The following is a 19503-nucleotide window of genomic DNA, read 5'->3' as shown; positions in this document are numbered from 1 at the left end:
TTTATTTTTAATTTTATAATTATATCTGATAATTTATAAAATTTATAAAATATGAATATCCGAAATTTTTAAAATTTTAAAATTAAAATAAATAAATAAATAATTTTATCTAAAAATTTTTTAAAAAATCTTTAAAAAAATGTGAAAAGAAAAAATAAATGCATCTAGAAAGCACCCAGACAAATATACAATAAGAACTGATTTTTCATTCTATCAAATAATGAAGCAAAGTACAATTGACAACACTTTCAAGTATGAAAATCATCTCCATGTTCATGCAGACTGCGTGGAAGAACTCACAAGAGGAATCCAATCAACACCAAAAGAACAGTTAAACGAAAAATGAAGCTTAAGGAGTGTCACTCTTGATGATTTGGTTTCTTCTGTACATACGTTGAGAGTTTTGACAAGTCAACTGGGGAAATTGGGGGCTTGCTTTCGTTTCTTTCATACCTGTTCAATTCCCTTCAAAATATTGTACTTGCAGAGAGGGCATGTTGCATTCATCTTGAGCCATTTCACAATGCATGTTGAATGAAAATGGTGGTTACAAGGGAGAGCATGGAGGTCCACACCATCTTCATATGAGCTTAGACATATACAGCATTCCTACCAAAAAAAGGGGGAATGGTAGCAAAGCAATCACACATTCATTGTAATATAGCAGGTAGAAAAATGCCCAATGAACTCAGAAAAGAAATTTGTTGAGTGCAATCATCCTTTTGGCTGCCCAGGGATGGGGAAGCAATGCCAGAATTAAGAAAAGAATATAAAAAGGAAGGCCATCCCCCAGCAAACATGTAACAAACATGGGCTGCATGCTTGAATTTTGTTATCTATCATTGGCCGCATATTATGCAACTCTTCATAAAACCGTGTCAAACACTGTCTGGAGTTCTTGCTTGTAAATAGTCTTGACTTACGCATCTAAGACAGCACTAATACTAGTTGATGCATTTCTAAACAAACCAGCCTTGCTAATTTGGATATTTGCAGGTTTCAATTTGGTTTCAATTCCAATATATATATTAAGAGAACTATAAACTGAAAATAGCAATTAATGGCACATTACCAAAAAGCTTTGCCTCACTAGCTGAAAACTCAAAACTCAAACCAGATATCAGACAAGTCCTCCACATCCAGCTCCTCAGATTGTTTAGGCTCATTGGATTTTAGCCCTAAATATATCAGAGAAATCCATCTAAATGTAGCAACTTCATCCAATATTCGTGCTAAGCACACAATTTGTGCCATTCTGATCTCATTTCTCAACCAGAAAAATGTCTTTTCGGGGTGATTTACTGATATCTAAAGTAAATGAAGCCATTTATAATATGTAAAATCTTATCACGATGACAGATCTAGATACCAGCCAATGCAAATATGCATATGCAATTCCAGTCTTCTGATAATGTATGGCAAATTACCGGCTCAGATCACCAAACATGCATTTCAGATTGTTCTCCGAGAATAAACTTGCCTTAAATTAGCCGCATCTGTTTTTACATGTTCTCTAATTTCTACCCCTCCTCTCCCTCCCCCTTCACAATACCATTTTTCCCCCTCACAAACTTCAAACAGAGTGCTTTATATTCTTCTCTAACAAGAATAAGAAAAGCTTCAAAAATAATTTCTTTTTTATCAACAAAAGAGCTTTTAATTAATCTCCGCACAAAATGAATAAATCTTTAACTACCCCCTTTATTAAGCTTTGTCAAACAACATAGAGATGATATTCAGGACAAACATGTTACATAAATGACTAAACCATTATTGGGGCCTTAAGCAAAATCTAAATGAACAAATACTTTTTGGAACATAAGAATGGGAAAAGAAAATTTGAAACATTGCAAAGATGGAGTGCTCCTTATAACAAAACTTCAAACACTCAATTGCCCATGTCCCATACATGTATATTCATGCTAGGAAACAAATAGAAAACAGACCACTGGACCTAACATCCGCACAACCCACCCCCTACCCCCCAAAAAATAATAATAATAAATAAATGTGTGCAAGATAGGAGGAGTGGGGCAACAAGAATGTGATCAATCAGCTTCATTGTGAAATGAAAATTAGAAATTCCATGATAAAGTTGTAACTTACTGCATCCTCAGGTAAGAGTATGTGCTCATTTGCCAAGTATCCACTGCTAGTTTCTATGGGGACCATTTTTCCTGCCCCCACACTAGGTTTCTCAGCATTGTTTATAGTCTGAAATCTATATTTTGGAAGGATACTAAGATCTGCATCTGATGCACCTTCCTGATCAAAGCACAAGAAAGGAAGATGCTATTAAGCTATTACCAATTTGTTGAAGATTTTTCAGTCAGTGTAACCAATAAGGGTTTTTCAATACCTGCCCTGCAACGGCATAAAGAATTGCAATGATGCACGGCAAGCAGCAGCAGAGAGCAATCCCAATCAGACATGCCAAAACAACACAAAAGATTGCAAAGAACACATCAAATGCCAGAAAAACCACAGCCAACCTGCAGATGTCACAAATTCAAGATCCTGAAGTCTTTCTTGCAAACACCATAGCATAAAACATGCCACAAGAAAAGTATAGACATACTTTTTTGAAAACTATACTTGAAAATCTGAAATGATTAACAGGTAAAAGCTTTCTGCTTTTTCCTTTTTGGCTTAACTAAAACATCAACTTTATTTATGGCACGGGTTGAAAAACAGGGAAAAATATTCTAAGTATGGCAGCTAGATTGTGATTGCATTTCAAGGAAAAAAATATCAAAGATTGATTATATAAGAATGAGATAATAACTCCTGTGCAACGTTTCAATAACTTGGCAACTGAAGGTAGCAAACTCTTCTACACATTTATTGTCTCCATCAGGGTGGAAGTCCAGATATGCTATTAACGAATGTCACCTAAACTGATAAACATGTTAATTGTCAAATAAGAGGTTGGTTAAATGCATACCAGTATAAACGTGGAGCATTTTGCAGAAGGATATCACCACCAGAAACTACCCAATAAAAGCCCACCATCCACCAAAGAAATGATGCCATGGTATTCAATGATTCACACCGTCTAGCTACACTGCACATTCATCATCAAATCAGTACAAGAATAATATTTTAATCATCCTAAATCAAAGTTTCTAAAACAGAAAATAAATGCAAATCCAGATGAAAAATATTAGAAAAGATCCACTTGAATGATAGCATGGTAACAATTTTACAGCTTGGTCAACTAGACTCAGCTGTAATCAAAATAATCCCAGTTGATAAATTGGTGTGATGAGTTAAGACATCAACTCAATTTGTAAAATTACCAAAAGAAAAAAGAGATAAATAATGAAATAGGAATATTTTAGTAATTTACCTTCCTAAAAATCAGGACTTTGCTCACATCTTTTTATTATTTATATCCATTCTATAACCGAGCTTCCTGGTTTAAAATTAATTTAGGTATCTTCAAATGGAAATTCTCCATAATTTAACCAACTAGAGTCTAAGAAAGGTTATTGTCAGCATTAAGAAAATCACAATTAAGAGCTTCACAATTGCAGTTTTGTTGGATACAAAGACAGACATTCTTAGAGAAGACTAAATTTCCAACACAAATTTGAAAGAGAATCATACATTTAGGTCATTGGCTTCCACTCACCTCGAAATCAAGACTAAAGGATAATAACAATTCCACCAATCACAATGTGCCATAACTTTTTCATGCCACCCTTATCTAATTCTTCCAATTCCTTTAGAATAACCACAGACTCAATCCTTAGAAACCCAGACAGCCAAGATCATACTCAAACCCTTATCTAATTCATTTCAAAAACCAATAAAATGCCAAATTGAACTAAAACCCTCATACAGTTTAGCACAAAAAAGCAATACTTTCATCAAAATTCTAACTTTAAAAACACAACAATTCAAGCTCAAAAACAAATTCGATCCAAAAAGATGCATGAATCTTCATTAAATTCAACTAACAAACTAATTAACCACTCAAAAATCTAAAATTAAACAAACAAAAAAAACCCAAATGAAAATTTTAGCTTAAAGAAACAAAACCCACAACAAAATTTAAGTCAAACCATATTAAAAAACTGACCTTGATTGATTTGAACCAGAAGGACCCCTTTCAATTCCATCTTCTTCATCTTCGCTATCATTGACATCTCCAGCAGCATCATCTCGTCTCTCCTCATCCCTAGCCGATGTTCTTCGACTGTTCCTTCTCCTATACTCCAACCACACCAAAACAACATGCACCAAGCACTGCAAAGCATACCCACAGATCCACAGTCTAATAGGAGTATTAGGCCTCTCATCCATCGTATAGATCAACATTACGATCGACACAGCCAGGAACGCTGTATTCCACAGCATGTCCAGTGCCACAATCGGCTTCGAGTACCCCCAGTCCACCCGCCGCTCCTCCAACTCACGTGCGGCTGTCTCCCTCACCAGCATGGACGCGCCACCCCGCCCTGTGGCCCGCCCCAACAAAAGCGCCAGCGTAGAAGGGCGAGCCGTTGAGGCATCAGGCTGGCGCGGGCGGAGGAGAGGCGCGTGGGGATCAGACGCCGCCGTAGTTGCTGTTTGAGATAAAGATGTAGAAGACATGTGGGAATTTGATTTTGGGGTTTTAAATTCACATAATTGAACAATTCTTAGCCAAAAAAATTGTTCAAAAAACAGAAAGAAAGAAGAGAGAAGAAGAGAAAGTGAGTGAAAGGGGTTTTTGAAGGGAAAATTATAGAAAAGAAAATAAAAGAAGGGAGTGTTTGGACGAATAGTTTGGTTTAGAACTGACTGCTATACGGTAAAAGGATTTTTTTTCTTTTTGGTTTTGTTGTTGGTTGAAAGTTGAAAAGATAAAAGATATAATATTTCCGCCTGTTTCCGCTTTGCTATTTTTGTTTTCTCTTTTTTTTTTTTTTTTTTTTTTTTTGCTAGCTTTAATTTTAATTTTAATTTTTCTATTTAATTTTACGTGATTGGCACCGCACCGCACCGCACCGCAACGCAACCGAATTTGATGTTCCAATCTGGGACCTTTTGTTTGGTTTTGACCTTTTTTTTTTTTTATATAGAACAAATTGCTTATGTCAAATTATTAGAAATGTAGAAAAAAAATTAAGGAAATAAAAGAAGTGGATCAAATTAAATAGAATGCTAATGTTTTTTATTAATGAAATAATAAATCAATAATCATAATATGTTGAAAATATATTAAAATTTTAAAAATTTCAAGTACTGAAATACAATGAAATTTTGAAAATTTAATTTGGTTAACTTTTATTCTTTTTATGAATTTTACTGATAAGTGCTTTAATAAGTAATAAGGAGTTTTTTTTTAATGTTTTTATTATATTAAAATTCAACATATTAAAATTTTAAATATAATAATTATAAAATATGGACAGGGGGAGAGCATTTCCACATATCCACATTACCATACATCCGAGAAGCAAAGTAAGATTGAACACTGAAAGTTAGAGGAGCCTTAACAAGTAATGAAAGAAACCAGGGAAATCTTTGAGAAGTAAAGAAAGACATAGAAATCATATTTCTAATCAAAATATTGCACAAAAATGTTATAAATGAAGCAAATATCTTGTTATACAGAGAGATGTGGATATTCATAGCACAAACTTGGGATTCAAGTAATGTACAGGTAAGCCAATTGATGTCAAAGAGGAGCAGAAGATGTTGCCTAGCGTTTTTGTGCTTTCCTGCGTCTAGACTGTGCCTTCTGCCATTTCTTTTTAGGAACCAGCTTGCTTTTTGGTTTCAACTTTAACTCTGGTGAGAACTTATAGTTGGGATCCCTCATGCGTGCTTGAATATCCTTGAAGAACTGCATATTCAATTTCTTAGGTCCCCCTTGTCGAAGCTCCTCATACTCTGGTCCAGAAACAATATTCTCAAATGCTCCGATCAAAATGTCTGTATCACTCATGACTTCCCAAACATTAGTATAACGCCCATCTGGCCCTTTCTTGAGTTTTTTCAAGGCATTCTCAACTGCCAGTTTCCTTGCTTTCTTACCTGGGGATAACTCCTCGGGTTCGTTTTCAGATTTTAATAGTTCTGACATGGTCCTGTACTTGGGTTTTTCCTCAAACTCGAAAAGTTTATCAATATACTTATCACTAGCTTCATTAGGGTATGCTTCTGTAGGAATATCATCGTCATCGTCACATTCACTACCGGTCCACAAAGTCTTCTCCTCATCGCTTCCAGACCATATGCTTCTCAACTCATCACTGTCATCAGCATCAATTAGCTCTGAATGCTCTTTAGCCTGCTGTCTCACTTTCCGTATCTCTCTTTCCAGACGACTTTGATGATTTTCAGAATCACTTTTTTCGTTTTCAGGATCACTTTCGTCTTCACTTCCAGTCCACAGCGTCTCATCTTCATCCATCTCTTTCTGCCAGGCCTTCCTGAAATCTTCATCACCTGGCATTTTGCTCCCAAAGAGATCATAATGTTTGCGTCCTCCACGAGCATATGATCTCAACACTAGCAAACGTTCAACAACAATTGTGAATGGTGAAAACTACATCAGCTAAACCAATGCCCCAATTGTGAAATACAATGTAATTAAACTAATCAATCCATTCCCAAGCTGTGTACTAGTATATTAATACCAAATTCTAGCACACTTTTATTCCACCAGTGAAGAACTAAAGATTGCGGATTGCCAATGTCAAACGTGGCATTAAGGGTCATGGTTCTTCAAAAGGAATATCCAAAAAAAAAAGCAAAAAAATGTAATTCGAAGCTATCATATTTAAACCATGAAAAACCAAATATGAACAATATCTAAAAAAGGGTCAGTTGAAAAATCATCAATCAACTTATTTCTCTTAATACTTTTTACAAATACATTGACTACAATGCACCTGCTTTAAAGTAACAAGCTAAACAAATGACTAATGGCTTCTTCACATACATTCAAAAGATAAAATTCAAGCAATCAGTACCAGAAAACTGACATTTGACACGTACATAAATCGTACCACTTAAGTTCAAAGAGAGAAGGAATCTTACCTATCAAATTTGGGTAAAACCCACCATTAATATGACTTGTTGAAGCGCTTAGCACTAATCTAAAAGGAGATTCTGACCTGCAAACAAAATGGGCTTTTTTTTCTTTTTCTTTTTATCCCAGAATTTGAAGAGAAAATTAAATACGGAAAGAGAGATGGATTTTGACCTTGAAAAGGGCGGTGGTGGTGGCAGCCAACAGGGCTTCGGAGTTTTGAAAATAAAGAGACGAGAACAAAGCCTACGGGCCATCGTTTGCAATAAGGCGGCAAAGCTAAACCAAATCAAAACACAAAACAATCAAATGGAATCAACGTAGAAACTTATGAGAAGGCCCCATTGGAATCCCCCAAGGCCGTATAATGAGCTGGTATGGTGTTAGCATCAGAGTGCCGTTTGCATCCCCAGCAGCTAATATATAAATATCTCTATGCGTTTCTTTGTGAGGCGGTGTTTGTTCATTTGGATAATTTGGAATTGAAATTATTTAAAATTAAATTAATTAAATTATTTTATTTTTATTAATGAAATTAATTTTTTTAATTTTAAAAGTTGGTTGATCCAAATTAATTTCATCTTAATTTTTTTAGTTAATTAAATAATAAAATATATTAAATTATATTTTAAGATTTTAATTTCTCTTATATAAAATAAATTAAATAAAATTATCCGATAAAAATATTCAAACATAAAAATGAAATGAACAATTTTATATATCAGTATTATTTAATTAAATTTGTGGTTAATTCATTTAATTTAATTTTTTAATCAAATTAATTAAAAACTAAAAATTTTATAAATAATTTTTAATAATTCAAATAAATTAATTTAATAAGCGATTAATTAAATTAAATCGATTCGATCAATTAAAATTAAATTTTAAATACTCCTCAAAGATGCTTTTGATTTGCAAAAAAAAAAAAAAAAGCTGTTGAAAGGGGAAAAATACCCTAAAATAAAAAAAAATTTATAGGACCCATAATTCATAAACAAAAATGTTTATAATTTTTGTAATTCATCATTTTCAAGCTATTTTTTTATTCAGAATGAAACATTAATGTATATGTTGAATTAATTGCAACTTTTATAATTGAATTTATTTCAACAAAATATAGGAAATGTTAATGGAGGTTAACTAATATACTGTTAAGGTAACATTTATATAAAAAATTATAATTAATTTATTATTTTTCTTTGAATTCGATAAAATTAGTGCATTAAATAAATTTTTATTTTTTGAAATCATATTAGCTAACCTTAAAAATTATCTATAAAATAAACATCCATTAAACAAATTCATTGTGTTATGCTATTCTATAATTGAATAATTTGATTATCAAACGTTTCGTTTTAGTGTTTTGTTTTGAATGAATAATAAGATACATTTTCATGGCATCTTAATACCATTTCATAATGAAAGATATTCTTTTTTTAGTATGAAAAATCTAAAATAAATAAGATATTTAATTTTAAGTTAAAATAAAATATATTATATTTGATAATTTAAAAAAATAATGATCATAAATCTTATATTTGAGATAATTTTAATAAAAAATTATTAACTAAATGCAAACTTAAAATTATTTATATTAAAAAAATAATTTTACTAATTAAACCGATCGCTCGTTGGTGAAAGAGATTTCAATGGCATCCCTTTGGATGCTAAAGGAGATATGGCTTTAAAGGTTTGAACTGATCTCTCCCTCTAATGCAGTATTGAGTATGGCCCGATCTGTCACCTTTCAGGTTGATTCTTGAAGGGATAGCAAAGTTTTAAGGCTGCCGCCTTTGCTTCCTCTTTTTCTGTTTTCTTTAATTTATCCTCTCTTTTTTCCCTCTAAAAAGTGCACCAATTTTGAGAGAATGGTTTGAGTGTAATTCTGGATATAAATGATGCATTAGTATTTATAAGTTATTCGGGTTCGATTCGAAAAAAATTCGAATTCGATTCGATTATTGTCGAGTCGAGTTTGAGCTCGAGTAGTTCGACTCATCGATCGAGTTAAATTCGAGTATTTTTATATCTGACTCGAGTAGCTCGCGAACTTAATCGAGCTTTTATATTTAAATATATTTTTATTATTTTAATTAATAAAATATTTCGAGTCCGAGTTCGAATTCGAGTATGAATAATCGAACTCTTGTCGAGTATACGAATCGAGCTTATTTTTACATATTAATCGAGCTTAATCTAACGAGCTCGAGTAGCTCAAATTCGATCACGAATCGAGCTCGAGTTTGAAAAATAAAATTCGATCGAACTATAATCGAATATCGAACCCCGAATTATGAGTCGAGCTTGAGTTCAAACTTCTTACTATTCGACTTGATTCGACTCATTTACACCCCTAATCCTAACTCCTAACTATGGAAAAGGGTCAAAGACATTGATTTTCTTACGTAGATATCCCCTTTGCATATGTAAAATGGATATACACTATATATATTTGTATATTTAGTTAACAGCAAGAAACAGACAATCATGTTCATGGGTTACTGCTAAAGGTGTAATAGAACTAAATCGAATTAAGTTGAGATAATGAAATATTTGAATTTATATTTGATTAAAAATTTGTTGGTCAAAATTTTATTCAAATTTGATTGAATTTTAATTTTTAAATTTAAATTTGACTTAAAATAAAAATCAAAATTACTCAAATTTATTTAATTAAATTTATTTAATAAAAAATTAATTCAATTCTTATATTTAATTTTAAGTTTAATTACGTGATCGAATTTAAATTAATATATATAAATAAAGTAATAATTTATTAATTAAAATAATAAAAACACATTAAAATTTAAAATTTTAATTAAATTCATGACATTAAAATATATAATTCAACTCATTTAATAAATCAAATTATTTAAATTTAAGTTTGAACTCTACTTGATAATCACTTAATCAAATTCGAGTTTTACAAATAAAGATTTTAGCTCATCAAAATCGTTGAGATGAAACAATACAAGTTTCAAACAAAGGATTTGTTCATGGTTGTAATTGAGCTATATTTATTTCATTTATGTAATTGACATATAAACTGAAGACAGTATTTAATTAATTAACTATTGAAAATGACCGCAAAGGGCAGCATATTAATCTTCATTTTTCTAAACTTGATACGTTAATAAAATATTTTCTCCAAATTCCAATTATATTTGATATTGTGTAGAAAAATTAAGCACATGGATTTGGGTCACAAATCAAGGATGGAATCCTCAAATTTTCTTTATCAATATTATATTGACAATGACAAGTAATAACTTCTCCTAATATTTTATATTTGCATGTCATTTTCTTCCGATAATAAAAAAATGGTCCCTCAAATTCTACTGTGGTTTTTTTGTTTCGTCTTAACAACAATGAACTTACTTGGTTGGTGATGTAACATCCCTGTATCCAATTAAGCTACGATTCCAATTTTCTTTCCAAACAACGAAAGACTTTTGCCCGAGAAAATGGATATGGCTGCCATGTTTAGCCACATATGCGAAGAGAATTCACATGAAAAGAATAAAAATTTGTCATATATCCATTTAATTAAAAATTTTCATCATTCATCAATGAGTAAATAATTTTAAGGAATATAGTGAAAAGATCAAAATTTGAGATAAACCTACATGAGTGCATGTAAAGGGATTTCATGAAAACAAAAACAAAAAAAAATTTATAATATATATTTTATAAAAAAAATTGCATTGGATAAATAAATAAATATTAAAATTCGAATTTTAAATTTGTTAAAATCTTATTGTAGTAATAAAAAGATAATTATGATCTTCCCCTTTAATTTAATGAAAATTGTCAAAAAATATCTTCCAACCATTTTAAATATCATAGTAATAAGAAGTTAATTGTAATCTTCTCCATTAATTTAATGAAAATTGTCGGACGGGCAAGCAAGTTATTATGTCTTTGAAAGATATGATAATTGCTTAAATTTCTTTTTCATTTTTAATAACTTTATAAAAGCAAAAAATTAAATATAAATAAATAACGCATAATTTAAATTCTAACGAATCTAAATTTGGGTGTATTGAATTTTGGATAAACCCTTTAAAATATCAATAAAATTAATTTTGATTTATGAATTTATTTAAATTTAATCAATTGAGTTCAAATTTAAATTTAAAAAAAAATTTGAAATTTCAAATTGATTGAATGGCTATACTCAAATGCTAATATGCCATTAATTATGAGATTAATAATTTGGTTAATTTAAAATTCTCATGCCCTCTTTTTCTTTTTCTTTTTTTTTGTTGTTATGAAAAATTTTTAAATCTCTAAAATTTTTCATCTGAAATTATTAGGCATGAAAAACATTTTTTTTTTAAATTGCTTCTCTTTGAGCCATATTTTTACTTTCGATAAGACGTAACAACGTCTTAAAGTAATTTTTCAAGCATAGTACAAAAATAACAATTTTTGAATCCCAGAAATTATTTATTTTAATAATTTTAATTTTTATAATAAAATTAAAATAAAAAAAAAAAACACTAAGGAAGAGAAAAAAAAAAAAAAAAAACTCTCAATGCGCAACCTGCGCTGCGCATTGCACACCCTCACCCATTATAGCAACCCCGATGCGCAATGCACCCCCACTTATCTTAGACCAAAATTTAGATACATAATTAAAAAATTAAAGATAAATGACACAAAAATAATATAAATAAAAAAATAAAATATTAAATTTTGATTAAAATTTGTTTATAAATAAAAAATTTATTTTATGTTAATTTATTAATATAAATTATAATATGATAATTTTTATATTTTATATATATTTAATATAAATACATAAATTATAAAATTTATTAAAATTTTAATTAAAAAATAGCGGAGTAAAATTTTACTGGATAATAATACACAGTCCCCAGCTTTTGTCTGCTTAAACAGCTTTGATTCTCTAAACATGCACTAATCTGTAATTTCACCAACCCCATTAAGTTAATCTATGATTAATTAGTTAATTAATTTCCATTACTAATCTCTCTCTTCACTCTGTCGTTGTAACCAGATTTAAATCCACAATTTAGAGAGAAATAAAAAAGCAACATTATTTCCTCTCTCAGCTCATACTGTCTCTTCTTCACTGTCTCTCCTATTTTTATTTTTTTTTTCTGTTCTATATCTGAAAATCTGCTCAACAGCTGTATTATAACTGATTTTGAAACCCTAGCATTTGGATCCACTTGAAGTTTTAGATGTAAAGGAAACTTCTCTCTTTAAAAGGATTTTTTTTTTTGTTTTGGTTGCATATTGTGCTTAAAGTGGTGAGGGGAAGTGTTGCATCGGAGATGGCGGAGATTGCCGTCGAAGCGGCGGATGTAGGAAGCAATGCGAGGAGTGAGTCGCCGATGAGGATGACGTCGACCGCGGCGGGAGTACCTCCGCCGTTGATGGTGTCGGCATCGTTTAAGGAGAGTGGAGGGAAAGGTTCGTCGAGGAGGAGACCTGTTAGACCTAGCTTCGATGCGGATAATGAGTTCATTACATTGCTTCACGGGTCGGATCCGGTGAAAGTAGAGCTTAATCGGTTGGAGAATGAAGTTAGAGGTGAGCAATGTGGCCTGATCTAGTTGTTTTTTGCCTTGATTCGGTCCAATTTAGCTGCTTCTTAGTTAACAGTTAACTGTTTTTATTTTATATTATTTTATTTTAATATTTCGTGTTTCTTTTTGGATTGGATTACAGATAAAGATAGAGAATTGGGAGAAGCACAAGCGGAAATTAAGGCATTAAGGATGTCTGAAAGGCTAAGAGAAAAGGCCGTCGAAGAGGTTGATCAAAATTTTTATTTTTATTTTTTGAAAAAATATTATTGTGTTTTAATTTATGTAAGAAATTGAATTTAACTGATTGGTGAAAACGCTTTAGCAATAGTGGTAGTTAAAGTAGTAATTTATTTTGAAATTTGCTAATTTTTAGTGGATTTATGTCTGATCTTAGTGGGATGTCCACTGTTTCATTTTCGCTCCCCGTTAATGGATGTTTGAGTTTTGGGAAAATTTAAGATTTGTTTGAAGTTTAGAGATGATAATACTGTTACAAAATAAGAAATTGATGGTAGATGAGGTTGTCTGTATTTTGGTGTGTATTGTTATTTTACTGAAGAAAAGTAGATGCTGTATATTTTATATTTAAATATCTGTGTCTGCCTATGTCTTCATTGATACTAGCAAATCTATGTTCCTTCTGATGGTTGGAAAGTTGGTTTCCTGGTCTTTGGAGATATAACTTGCTGAAATACATAATACATAACTGTTCTGTCAAAGTCATGTGGGGTAGAATTTTCATTATTGTTATTTGTTGCTTAGTAATGTTAGAAAGTAAGTGATGGATTGTCTCATCTAACAGCATGAATCCTTTTTTGATGCTTTATCCAACTTCATTTTCAGGATGCCTTGCAGTACCTGTATGTTATGATTTTAAAATTATAGATTATGACAAATTAATTTCAATGTTTTGCATCTGTTCAGTAGCTTATGTCCCGCCTGTTAATGGTGTTGGCTTGTCACTGTTGAAGCTGTCACAAGATTTCATGTGTAGCTGTAATCTAGAACTTGTGTCATAGTTTTCCTTTTAGATTAAATGTTCTTCCGTTTACGTTTTCTTTCTATATTTAATTATCTAGTGGGGTTTAGGGTTTGATCTTGTGATTGAATGGATTGTTTTGATGTTTAGAGATTCAGATGGTCAGTTGCCCTCTTTGTTTTATGACTTACTATTTCTGCATATTACGAGTGATCCCTAGTCTTGTTCTGGAAAACTCATTATCTTTATGTAATTTACTGCACTTCTAGGTTTTTCAGTGCTCTTGCATCAAAGACTGTAGTTTATCAACCTTTTGGTAGTAATCCAATATATAACATAAGCTTATGACTGTTTGCAGTGTTGGACAGATCTAACATGTGGTTTTACATTGGTCATCTGACTTGGAATTCTTGTAACATGTTTTGTGATTGAGATGGATACTGACTTTGCCTTTTATTTTTCTTTTGTACCATAGCTCACTGATGAGCTCTCAAAAATGGAGGAGAAGTTTAAATTGACAGAATCTCTTCTTGAAAGCAAGGTATTGGTTTGAAATTCTTTTGAAGCCTTATTATTTTTCTGTTCTTGTGTTGCAATATTTAGTTAATAAACATGTTTTGCAGAACCTTGAAATCAAGAAAATAAATGATGAGAAGAAGGCATCCATGGCTGCTCAGTTTGCAGCTGAGGCCACTCTGCGGAGGGTTCATGCTGCTCAAAAGGATGATGATATGCCTCCAATTGAAGCAATTCTTGCACCCTTGGAGGCTGAGCTGAAGCTTGCTCGGCAAGAGGTATTTATTGCGTCTTTTCAACTATTGATTCTGTTTCACAAAGAGAATTAGAGAATGTTTTATAAACTTTTATGTGATTGATTATCCTCTTACTGATTAGTTCTTTTGGCTCTTTGCAGATTGCAAAGCTTCAAGATGATAATAAAGCCCTTGATCGTCTAACTAAATCAAAAGAAGCTGCTTTACTGGATGCTGAAAGGACTGTACAGATTGCGTTGGCCAAAGCATCAATGGTGGATGATCTCCAGAATAAAAACCAGGAATTGATGAAACAAATAGAAATTTGCCAGGTATTTCAATCATTCTTCGTGTTTCCTTTCTTCAGGTGCATCAGGAGTTGGGGTATATATTTTTTTCTTAGTCTGTAAATTATATAATGAAGAAAGTCACTGTCTAGACTTGTCTATGGTAGGAAGAAAACAAAATTTTGGACAAAATGCTTCGCCAAAAGGTTGCAGAGGTTGAAAAGCTTACACAAACAGTAAGGGAACTGGAAGAGGCTGTTCTTTCTGGTGGTGCTGCTGCAAATGCAGTTAGGGATTACCAACGGAAAGTTCAGGAGATGAATGTAATGTACCCAGCATTTAAGTGTCCAAGTTTGCCTGATTCTTTTTTGTTGATATAGTCTTAAAGCTCTTCTCAAAATGAATGATTGTTTCTGTGTTCCTTAGGAGGAAAGAAAAACTCTTGATCGAGAGCTGGCACGTGCAAAAGTAACTGCTAATAGAGTGGCCACGGTTGTAGCAAATGAGTGGAAAGATGCCAATGACAAAGTGATGCCTGTAAAACAATGGCTTGAAGAGCGGAGATTCTTGCAGGTTTTTGTGGATGGTTTCTCCCATTGAATAAAATTATAGGCACCTAAAATAATAATTTCTATTCATTGTGGGCTTTTGATCTTCCAGGGAGAAATGCAGCAACTTCGTGACAAGCTTGCTATAACTGAGCGAGCTGCAAAATCTGAAGCACAGTTGAAAGTAATAATCTGATTGTGACAATTACCATTCTGTTCTCTATGTTGATGCTGCTGGTTTTCAAATAAGAGCTTTTGTTTTGATTTGCCAGGAGAAATATCAATTGCGGCTTAGAGTTCTAGAAGAGAGCTTGAGAGGATCTTCTAACAGTGTTAGTCGCAGTACATCAGATGGAAGAAGCATGAGCAATGGGCCTTCTAGGCGTCAGTCTCTTGGTGGAGCTGATAACTTCTCCAAACTTACGTCCAATGGGTTTTTATCCAAGAGATCCCGAAGCTCTCATTTGAGATCCTCTTTGTCTTCTAGTACAGTGTTGAAGCATGCTAAAGGAACATCCAAGTCATTTGATGGAGGCACAAGATCATTAGACAGGGCTAAAGTGCTTTTAAATGGAACAGGCTCAAATATTTCATTCAACCAGCCTTCTGAAGAAACCAAGGAGGATGAGTCACTAAATAATGAAAAACCCAATGATTTCCAGCCAGTGGACACAGAGGATAATGTTCCAGGAGTATTGTATGATTTGCTGCAGAAAGAGGTCATAGCTTTGAGGAAGGCTGGTCACGAGAAAGGTCAAAGCCTTAAGGATAAGGATGATGCAATTGAGGTTGATACTTGTGTTCTTTAAAGCCAATACCGTTTTAATTTATCCTTATGGATAAATGCTCTAGTAATCCTTGTATTTTTCAGATGCTTGCTAAGAAGGTGGAAACATTGACAAAGGCAATGGAAGTTGAGGCTAAAAAGATGAGAAGAGAAGTAGCTGTTATGGAGAAAGAGGTTGCTGCCATGCGTGTGGAGAAAGAACATGAGAATAGGGCCAAGCGGTTTGGTAACTCCAAGGGATCTGCTGCTCAGCTGCTTACTGGAAGGTGCTTTTATCGTTTATATAGTTTAGATTTTTATATTCCTCATTTTCCTATAGTGCTTTAGGCTAAAATTAGTCTCCCTATTGGTTTATTGCATTTATCCTTTATAAAATGTGGGGTTAGCAGCCATGGTGTCACCTGTCTTAATAAAAGATAGTGGACTTGTAACCTTGTTGGTCCATGCCCATTCTGCTGCTTGCTCATGACCGAATTGAAGTGGTAGCACAAATTGTCATCTAGCTGATCAACCTAATGGTTTTTTTTTTTTTTTTTTGAAAAAATTAAAGTATGGAGCATCTCTACATACTTTATCATGCATTTTCTAAATCTTGTGATACCTCAAGCTAGCCTCATCTTTAGTTCCTTGACTTCACTGCAATATTAATTCCCATATCCAAATATAGAATTGACTCACATGTGAATCGTTTGATGAACTTGGCATTTTCTCTATTTTCTTAACATCTCTGAACCTATAGTCATAGATGGTAAATAAGAAGAAAGTAAATTAGGTTAAGCCAAACAAACTTTGGCTTTTTTGTATTTATGTGCAAGCGAGGAGCTGGATTGTGCTGTAGAAGTATCTGAGTAGATCTTGCAAAACCCTCAACTTTGAAATGGTTCACAGTGTTTGTTGACATTCAGAAAAGTTTAGTAATTTAGGCATTTGCTTGGGCACCGGACATGTCTACTTAGTGGTACCCTTTTATTTCACATCTTGAAAAATCAATTCTAATGGATTTGGTACTTCAAGTTGTAGTGATCAATTCTACGGATCCACTTGTTAATTCTTTTTGATTTTCTGCCTAATTGATTTTGGATGACTTGCTGACTAAGATTCAAGGCCTGTAAGATATTAATGTCACCATGCTAGTTTAGTTTTCATTGATTATATAGGTAGTCTATTGTGAATACCGATATGCAATATAGCTAACTAGTACTCAAATTCATGCAGAACTGTGTCTCGAAGTGGGTTAACTCGCAGCACCCAATGACAACAAATTTTAATTGAAGCAGTGGCAAGGAGTAAATTTGCACAGGTCTCCTGGGTCCTTTGTTTTGTTTTTTTATATATTTTTTTACCTCTCCTTTGGTGATTGGTTATAAGATTATAACTTGCATGCCGATGAATCAATGTTCACTGAAATCGGCAAGGAGAAGAAATCTGGGAGAAGAGTAAAATTCAGAGGAAGAAATCGGTTTGCTTCTGACATAGACTGCTTATTCCTCTGCTTAGAGATCAGCAAAAAAAAAAAAAAAGATAAAGAGGAACATTATTGACTGTGGGCTAACCTTTTGTCAGGTTTTCTTTTGAGTGGCCAGTGGTTGTGTGGTTGTATAGGTAGCTTTATTGGCTTTTCCATCGTCTACTCATCCCCCTTTTGTTTTTACAGTTCATATTTGTAATCTGCAGCTAGTGTGATTTGTCGTTCAAGTTTGTTAATATTCTTGTAATCAGATCCTGTTGGTTGTGTTATTCATCAATAGTTACTTGCTTATAAATCTGGAACAATAATGACTTGGTTTGTGCTTGATTTTGGCACGAAATTAAACCTTATCCAAGAAAAACACAATATATAGGCAATGGCAGAATGTCGATCATCTCATCCGGGAGCTAGCACTTGTTGCCATCGATCAGAGTTGAACAAGGCTTAGCCCCATCACCGGTAGATCTTGGATGTATTTTTGCTAATTAAGAAAGCATTAATCCAGAATTTATACCAAGAAAACAATTTGTTGCCATCGGAGTTGAACGGTCGAGGCTTAGCGAATTGGTATATAAAGTTTTAATAGTTGATTTTGTTACTATTCTTCTGATTTTGTTTTGCTCACACTGACATAAATGGTGGTCGTCTAAGATCCTTTTAGAACTTTATGTAGAGTTCTTCAAAATCATTTTACTTCTCTAATCTCCTATACATAAAATCATTTTTATCTTCTGTAATTTCTGTTATAGTCTATATTTAATTCAGAAAAGTGCAGCTTATTCTTGTTTGGAATAACTTAACTTCTAAAGAACAAGCACACGAAGTCATATGTAAATCGGATCAATTGCCATCTTAGCTCTTCGTGTGGGTTGAGATTGTTTTGCAGAATCAGTTATTCAGAACGGTTCAGGTTGAAGTCTTCTTTTTACCATAGACGGAAATCCTAGTACCTTCACCAGACTGGTGCGCTGTGAAGCCAATTGGTATATGTGACTCTAAAGTGCTATCAATTTAATTCTGCCCTCTTTTGTATTTTTTTAATCCGAAAAAAGTTTAGAAGTAGATTAGGTTATTCCATCTCTAAGTTTAAGACAAATTACGAATCCATAAAAAGATTTACGAATTCTTCGAAACTTTTCGAATTTATAAATCGTCTGCTAATAAATGACAGTAAAATTCAAATCTTGACGTTTTCTACTCACTTCTAGCGTAGAATAATTATATCCCAATCAGGTAGGAAAAACAAGTTGTGTCAGACTGGTAGCTTGAAACTATGTCCGATATAATGGTATCTCACCAACATAATTGTGCAGTATTTGGGTTTAGTAATGTTAGAATTCTCATTATTTATTACTCAAAATGAGTCAGTTAGTATTTTGCGCTGACTGGTTTGGGAATGGAGATGGACACGTACAGTTCCTGGATGATTAGTTGGACAGGACTTTACACACATGGGATGATTCTTTAGGTAGCCAGCAAATGCTAACGAGACGGGACAAGCCGTGCTTGGGGTTGGGGTATCAGATATTTGAGAGTAAGGCGTCAAGAAAATAATTAAGGTTCGGGAGCCTAATATCAGGAAGTTTGGCACTCAGTGCTGCCAAATGTAACTCCACTTTTTGTTCACATAAAACTTTTTTTTTATTTTTTAAAATTTTTGTAAGTAAAATTATTTAATTATTTTTTATTTTTTATACAAATTTTAGAAATAGATTTTGAAAAAATTATAAACTTTCTCGAAAATAAATTTTTGAAAAATTATATAAATTTTCAAAAGATTATAAAATTTTAGAAAATTAAATTTTTAGAAAGATTCATAATTTTTCTTAAATTTATTTTCAAGAAGGTTTATAATTTTTTAAAAGTTTAATTTTAAAAAAATTATATAATTTTTTAAAAATTTATTTTTGAAAAATTATAAAATTTGGGATGTATTTCACGACATTCTTTCTTTCCCATTACAATTAAGAGTGCCTATAATTTAGCTAATAGTGATGGGAACTCTTCTACTGGGCGATGACAATAGTATTTGGCAATTTAAATGAAAACTTGGAAACAGCCAAATAGGATGAAGGTATTTTCATGGTGGGCTTG

At 32.5% G+C, this 19503-nt stretch overlaps 3 protein-coding genes across 3 annotated transcripts; 1 reads left to right on the top strand and 2 right to left on the bottom strand.

Annotated features, from left to right (window-relative positions):
* Window positions 1-186: 186 nt before the first annotated feature.
* On the bottom strand, window positions 187-4833 carry LOC111282571 (E3 ubiquitin protein ligase RIE1-like). Its single transcript, XM_022870706.2, has 5 exons — window positions 4085-4833; window positions 2945-3064; window positions 2360-2492; window positions 2107-2265; window positions 187-609 (listed from the first exon to the last, which is right to left on the bottom strand). The coding sequence occupies exons 1-5, from the start codon at window positions 4597-4599 to the stop codon at window positions 448-450; spliced, it is 1089 nt and encodes a 362-aa protein (XP_022726441.1). The 5' UTR covers window positions 4600-4833; the 3' UTR covers window positions 187-447.
* A 680-nt stretch (window positions 4834-5513) lies between these two features.
* Window positions 5514-7422, bottom strand: LOC111282067 (glutamyl-tRNA (Gln) amidotransferase subunit C). The gene is made up of 3 exons (XM_022869990.2): window positions 7202-7422; window positions 7036-7112; window positions 5514-6504 (listed from the first exon to the last, which is right to left on the bottom strand). The coding sequence occupies exons 1-3, from the start codon at window positions 7282-7284 to the stop codon at window positions 5693-5695; spliced, it is 972 nt and encodes a 323-aa protein (XP_022725725.2). The 5' UTR covers window positions 7285-7422; the 3' UTR covers window positions 5514-5692.
* A 4609-nt stretch (window positions 7423-12031) lies between these two features.
* LOC111282734 (microtubule-associated protein 70-2-like) lies at window positions 12032-17704 on the top strand. The gene is made up of 11 exons (XM_022870971.2): window positions 12032-12589; window positions 12728-12813; window positions 14043-14108; window positions 14191-14361; window positions 14481-14651; window positions 14774-14929; window positions 15033-15179; window positions 15267-15338; window positions 15427-15942; window positions 16026-16207; window positions 17157-17704. The coding sequence occupies exons 1-11, from the start codon at window positions 12331-12333 to the stop codon at window positions 17194-17196; spliced, it is 1866 nt and encodes a 621-aa protein (XP_022726706.2). The 5' UTR covers window positions 12032-12330; the 3' UTR covers window positions 17197-17704.
* The last annotated feature ends 1799 nt before the right edge of the window (window positions 17705-19503 follow it).

The sequence above is a fragment of the Durio zibethinus genome, chromosome 5, assembly GCF_047325235.1.
Source record: "Durio zibethinus cultivar Kanyao isolate XHJ-2024 chromosome 5, ASM4732523v1, whole genome shotgun sequence".
Classification (NCBI taxonomy): Eukaryota; Viridiplantae; Streptophyta; class Magnoliopsida; order Malvales; family Malvaceae; genus Durio; species Durio zibethinus.
This window is presented reverse-complemented; position numbering and strand designations above follow the sequence as displayed.

Bases quoted from the DNA above. Each gene is read 5' to 3' on its own strand.
- LOC111282571 (XM_022870706.2), bottom strand. From the start codon at position 4,599: ATGTCTTCTACATCTTTATCTCAAACAGCAACTACGGCGGCGTCTGAT. The intron at 3,065-4,084 runs GTCAGTTTTTTA...ATGAATGTGCAG, and splicing joins TCTGGTTCAAATCAATCAAG to TGTAGCTAGACGGTGTGAAT. The intron at 2,266-2,359 runs GTATTGAAAAAC...TGCTTTGATCAG, and splicing joins TTTATGCCGTTGCAGGGCAG to GAAGGTGCATCAGATGCAGA.
- LOC111282734 (XM_022870971.2), top strand. From the start codon at position 12,331: ATGGCGGAGATTGCCGTCGAAGCGGCGGATGTAGGAAGCAATGCGAGG. The intron at 12,814-14,042 runs GTTGATCAAAAT...TTTGTACCATAG, and splicing joins GAGAAAAGGCCGTCGAAGAG to CTCACTGATGAGCTCTCAAA. The intron at 16,208-17,156 runs GTGCTTTTATCG...AAATTCATGCAG, and splicing joins GCTCAGCTGCTTACTGGAAG to AACTGTGTCTCGAAGTGGGT.
- LOC111282067 (XM_022869990.2), bottom strand. From the start codon at position 7,284: ATGGCCCGTAGGCTTTGTTCTCGTCTCTTTATTTTCAAAACTCCGAAG. The intron at 7,113-7,201 runs GTCAAAATCCAT...TTTTGTTTGCAG, and splicing joins CCACCACCGCCCTTTTCAAG to GTCAGAATCTCCTTTTAGAT. The intron at 6,505-7,035 runs GTAAGATTCCTT...AACGTTTGCTAG, and splicing joins GTTTTACCCAAATTTGATAG to TGTTGAGATCATATGCTCGT.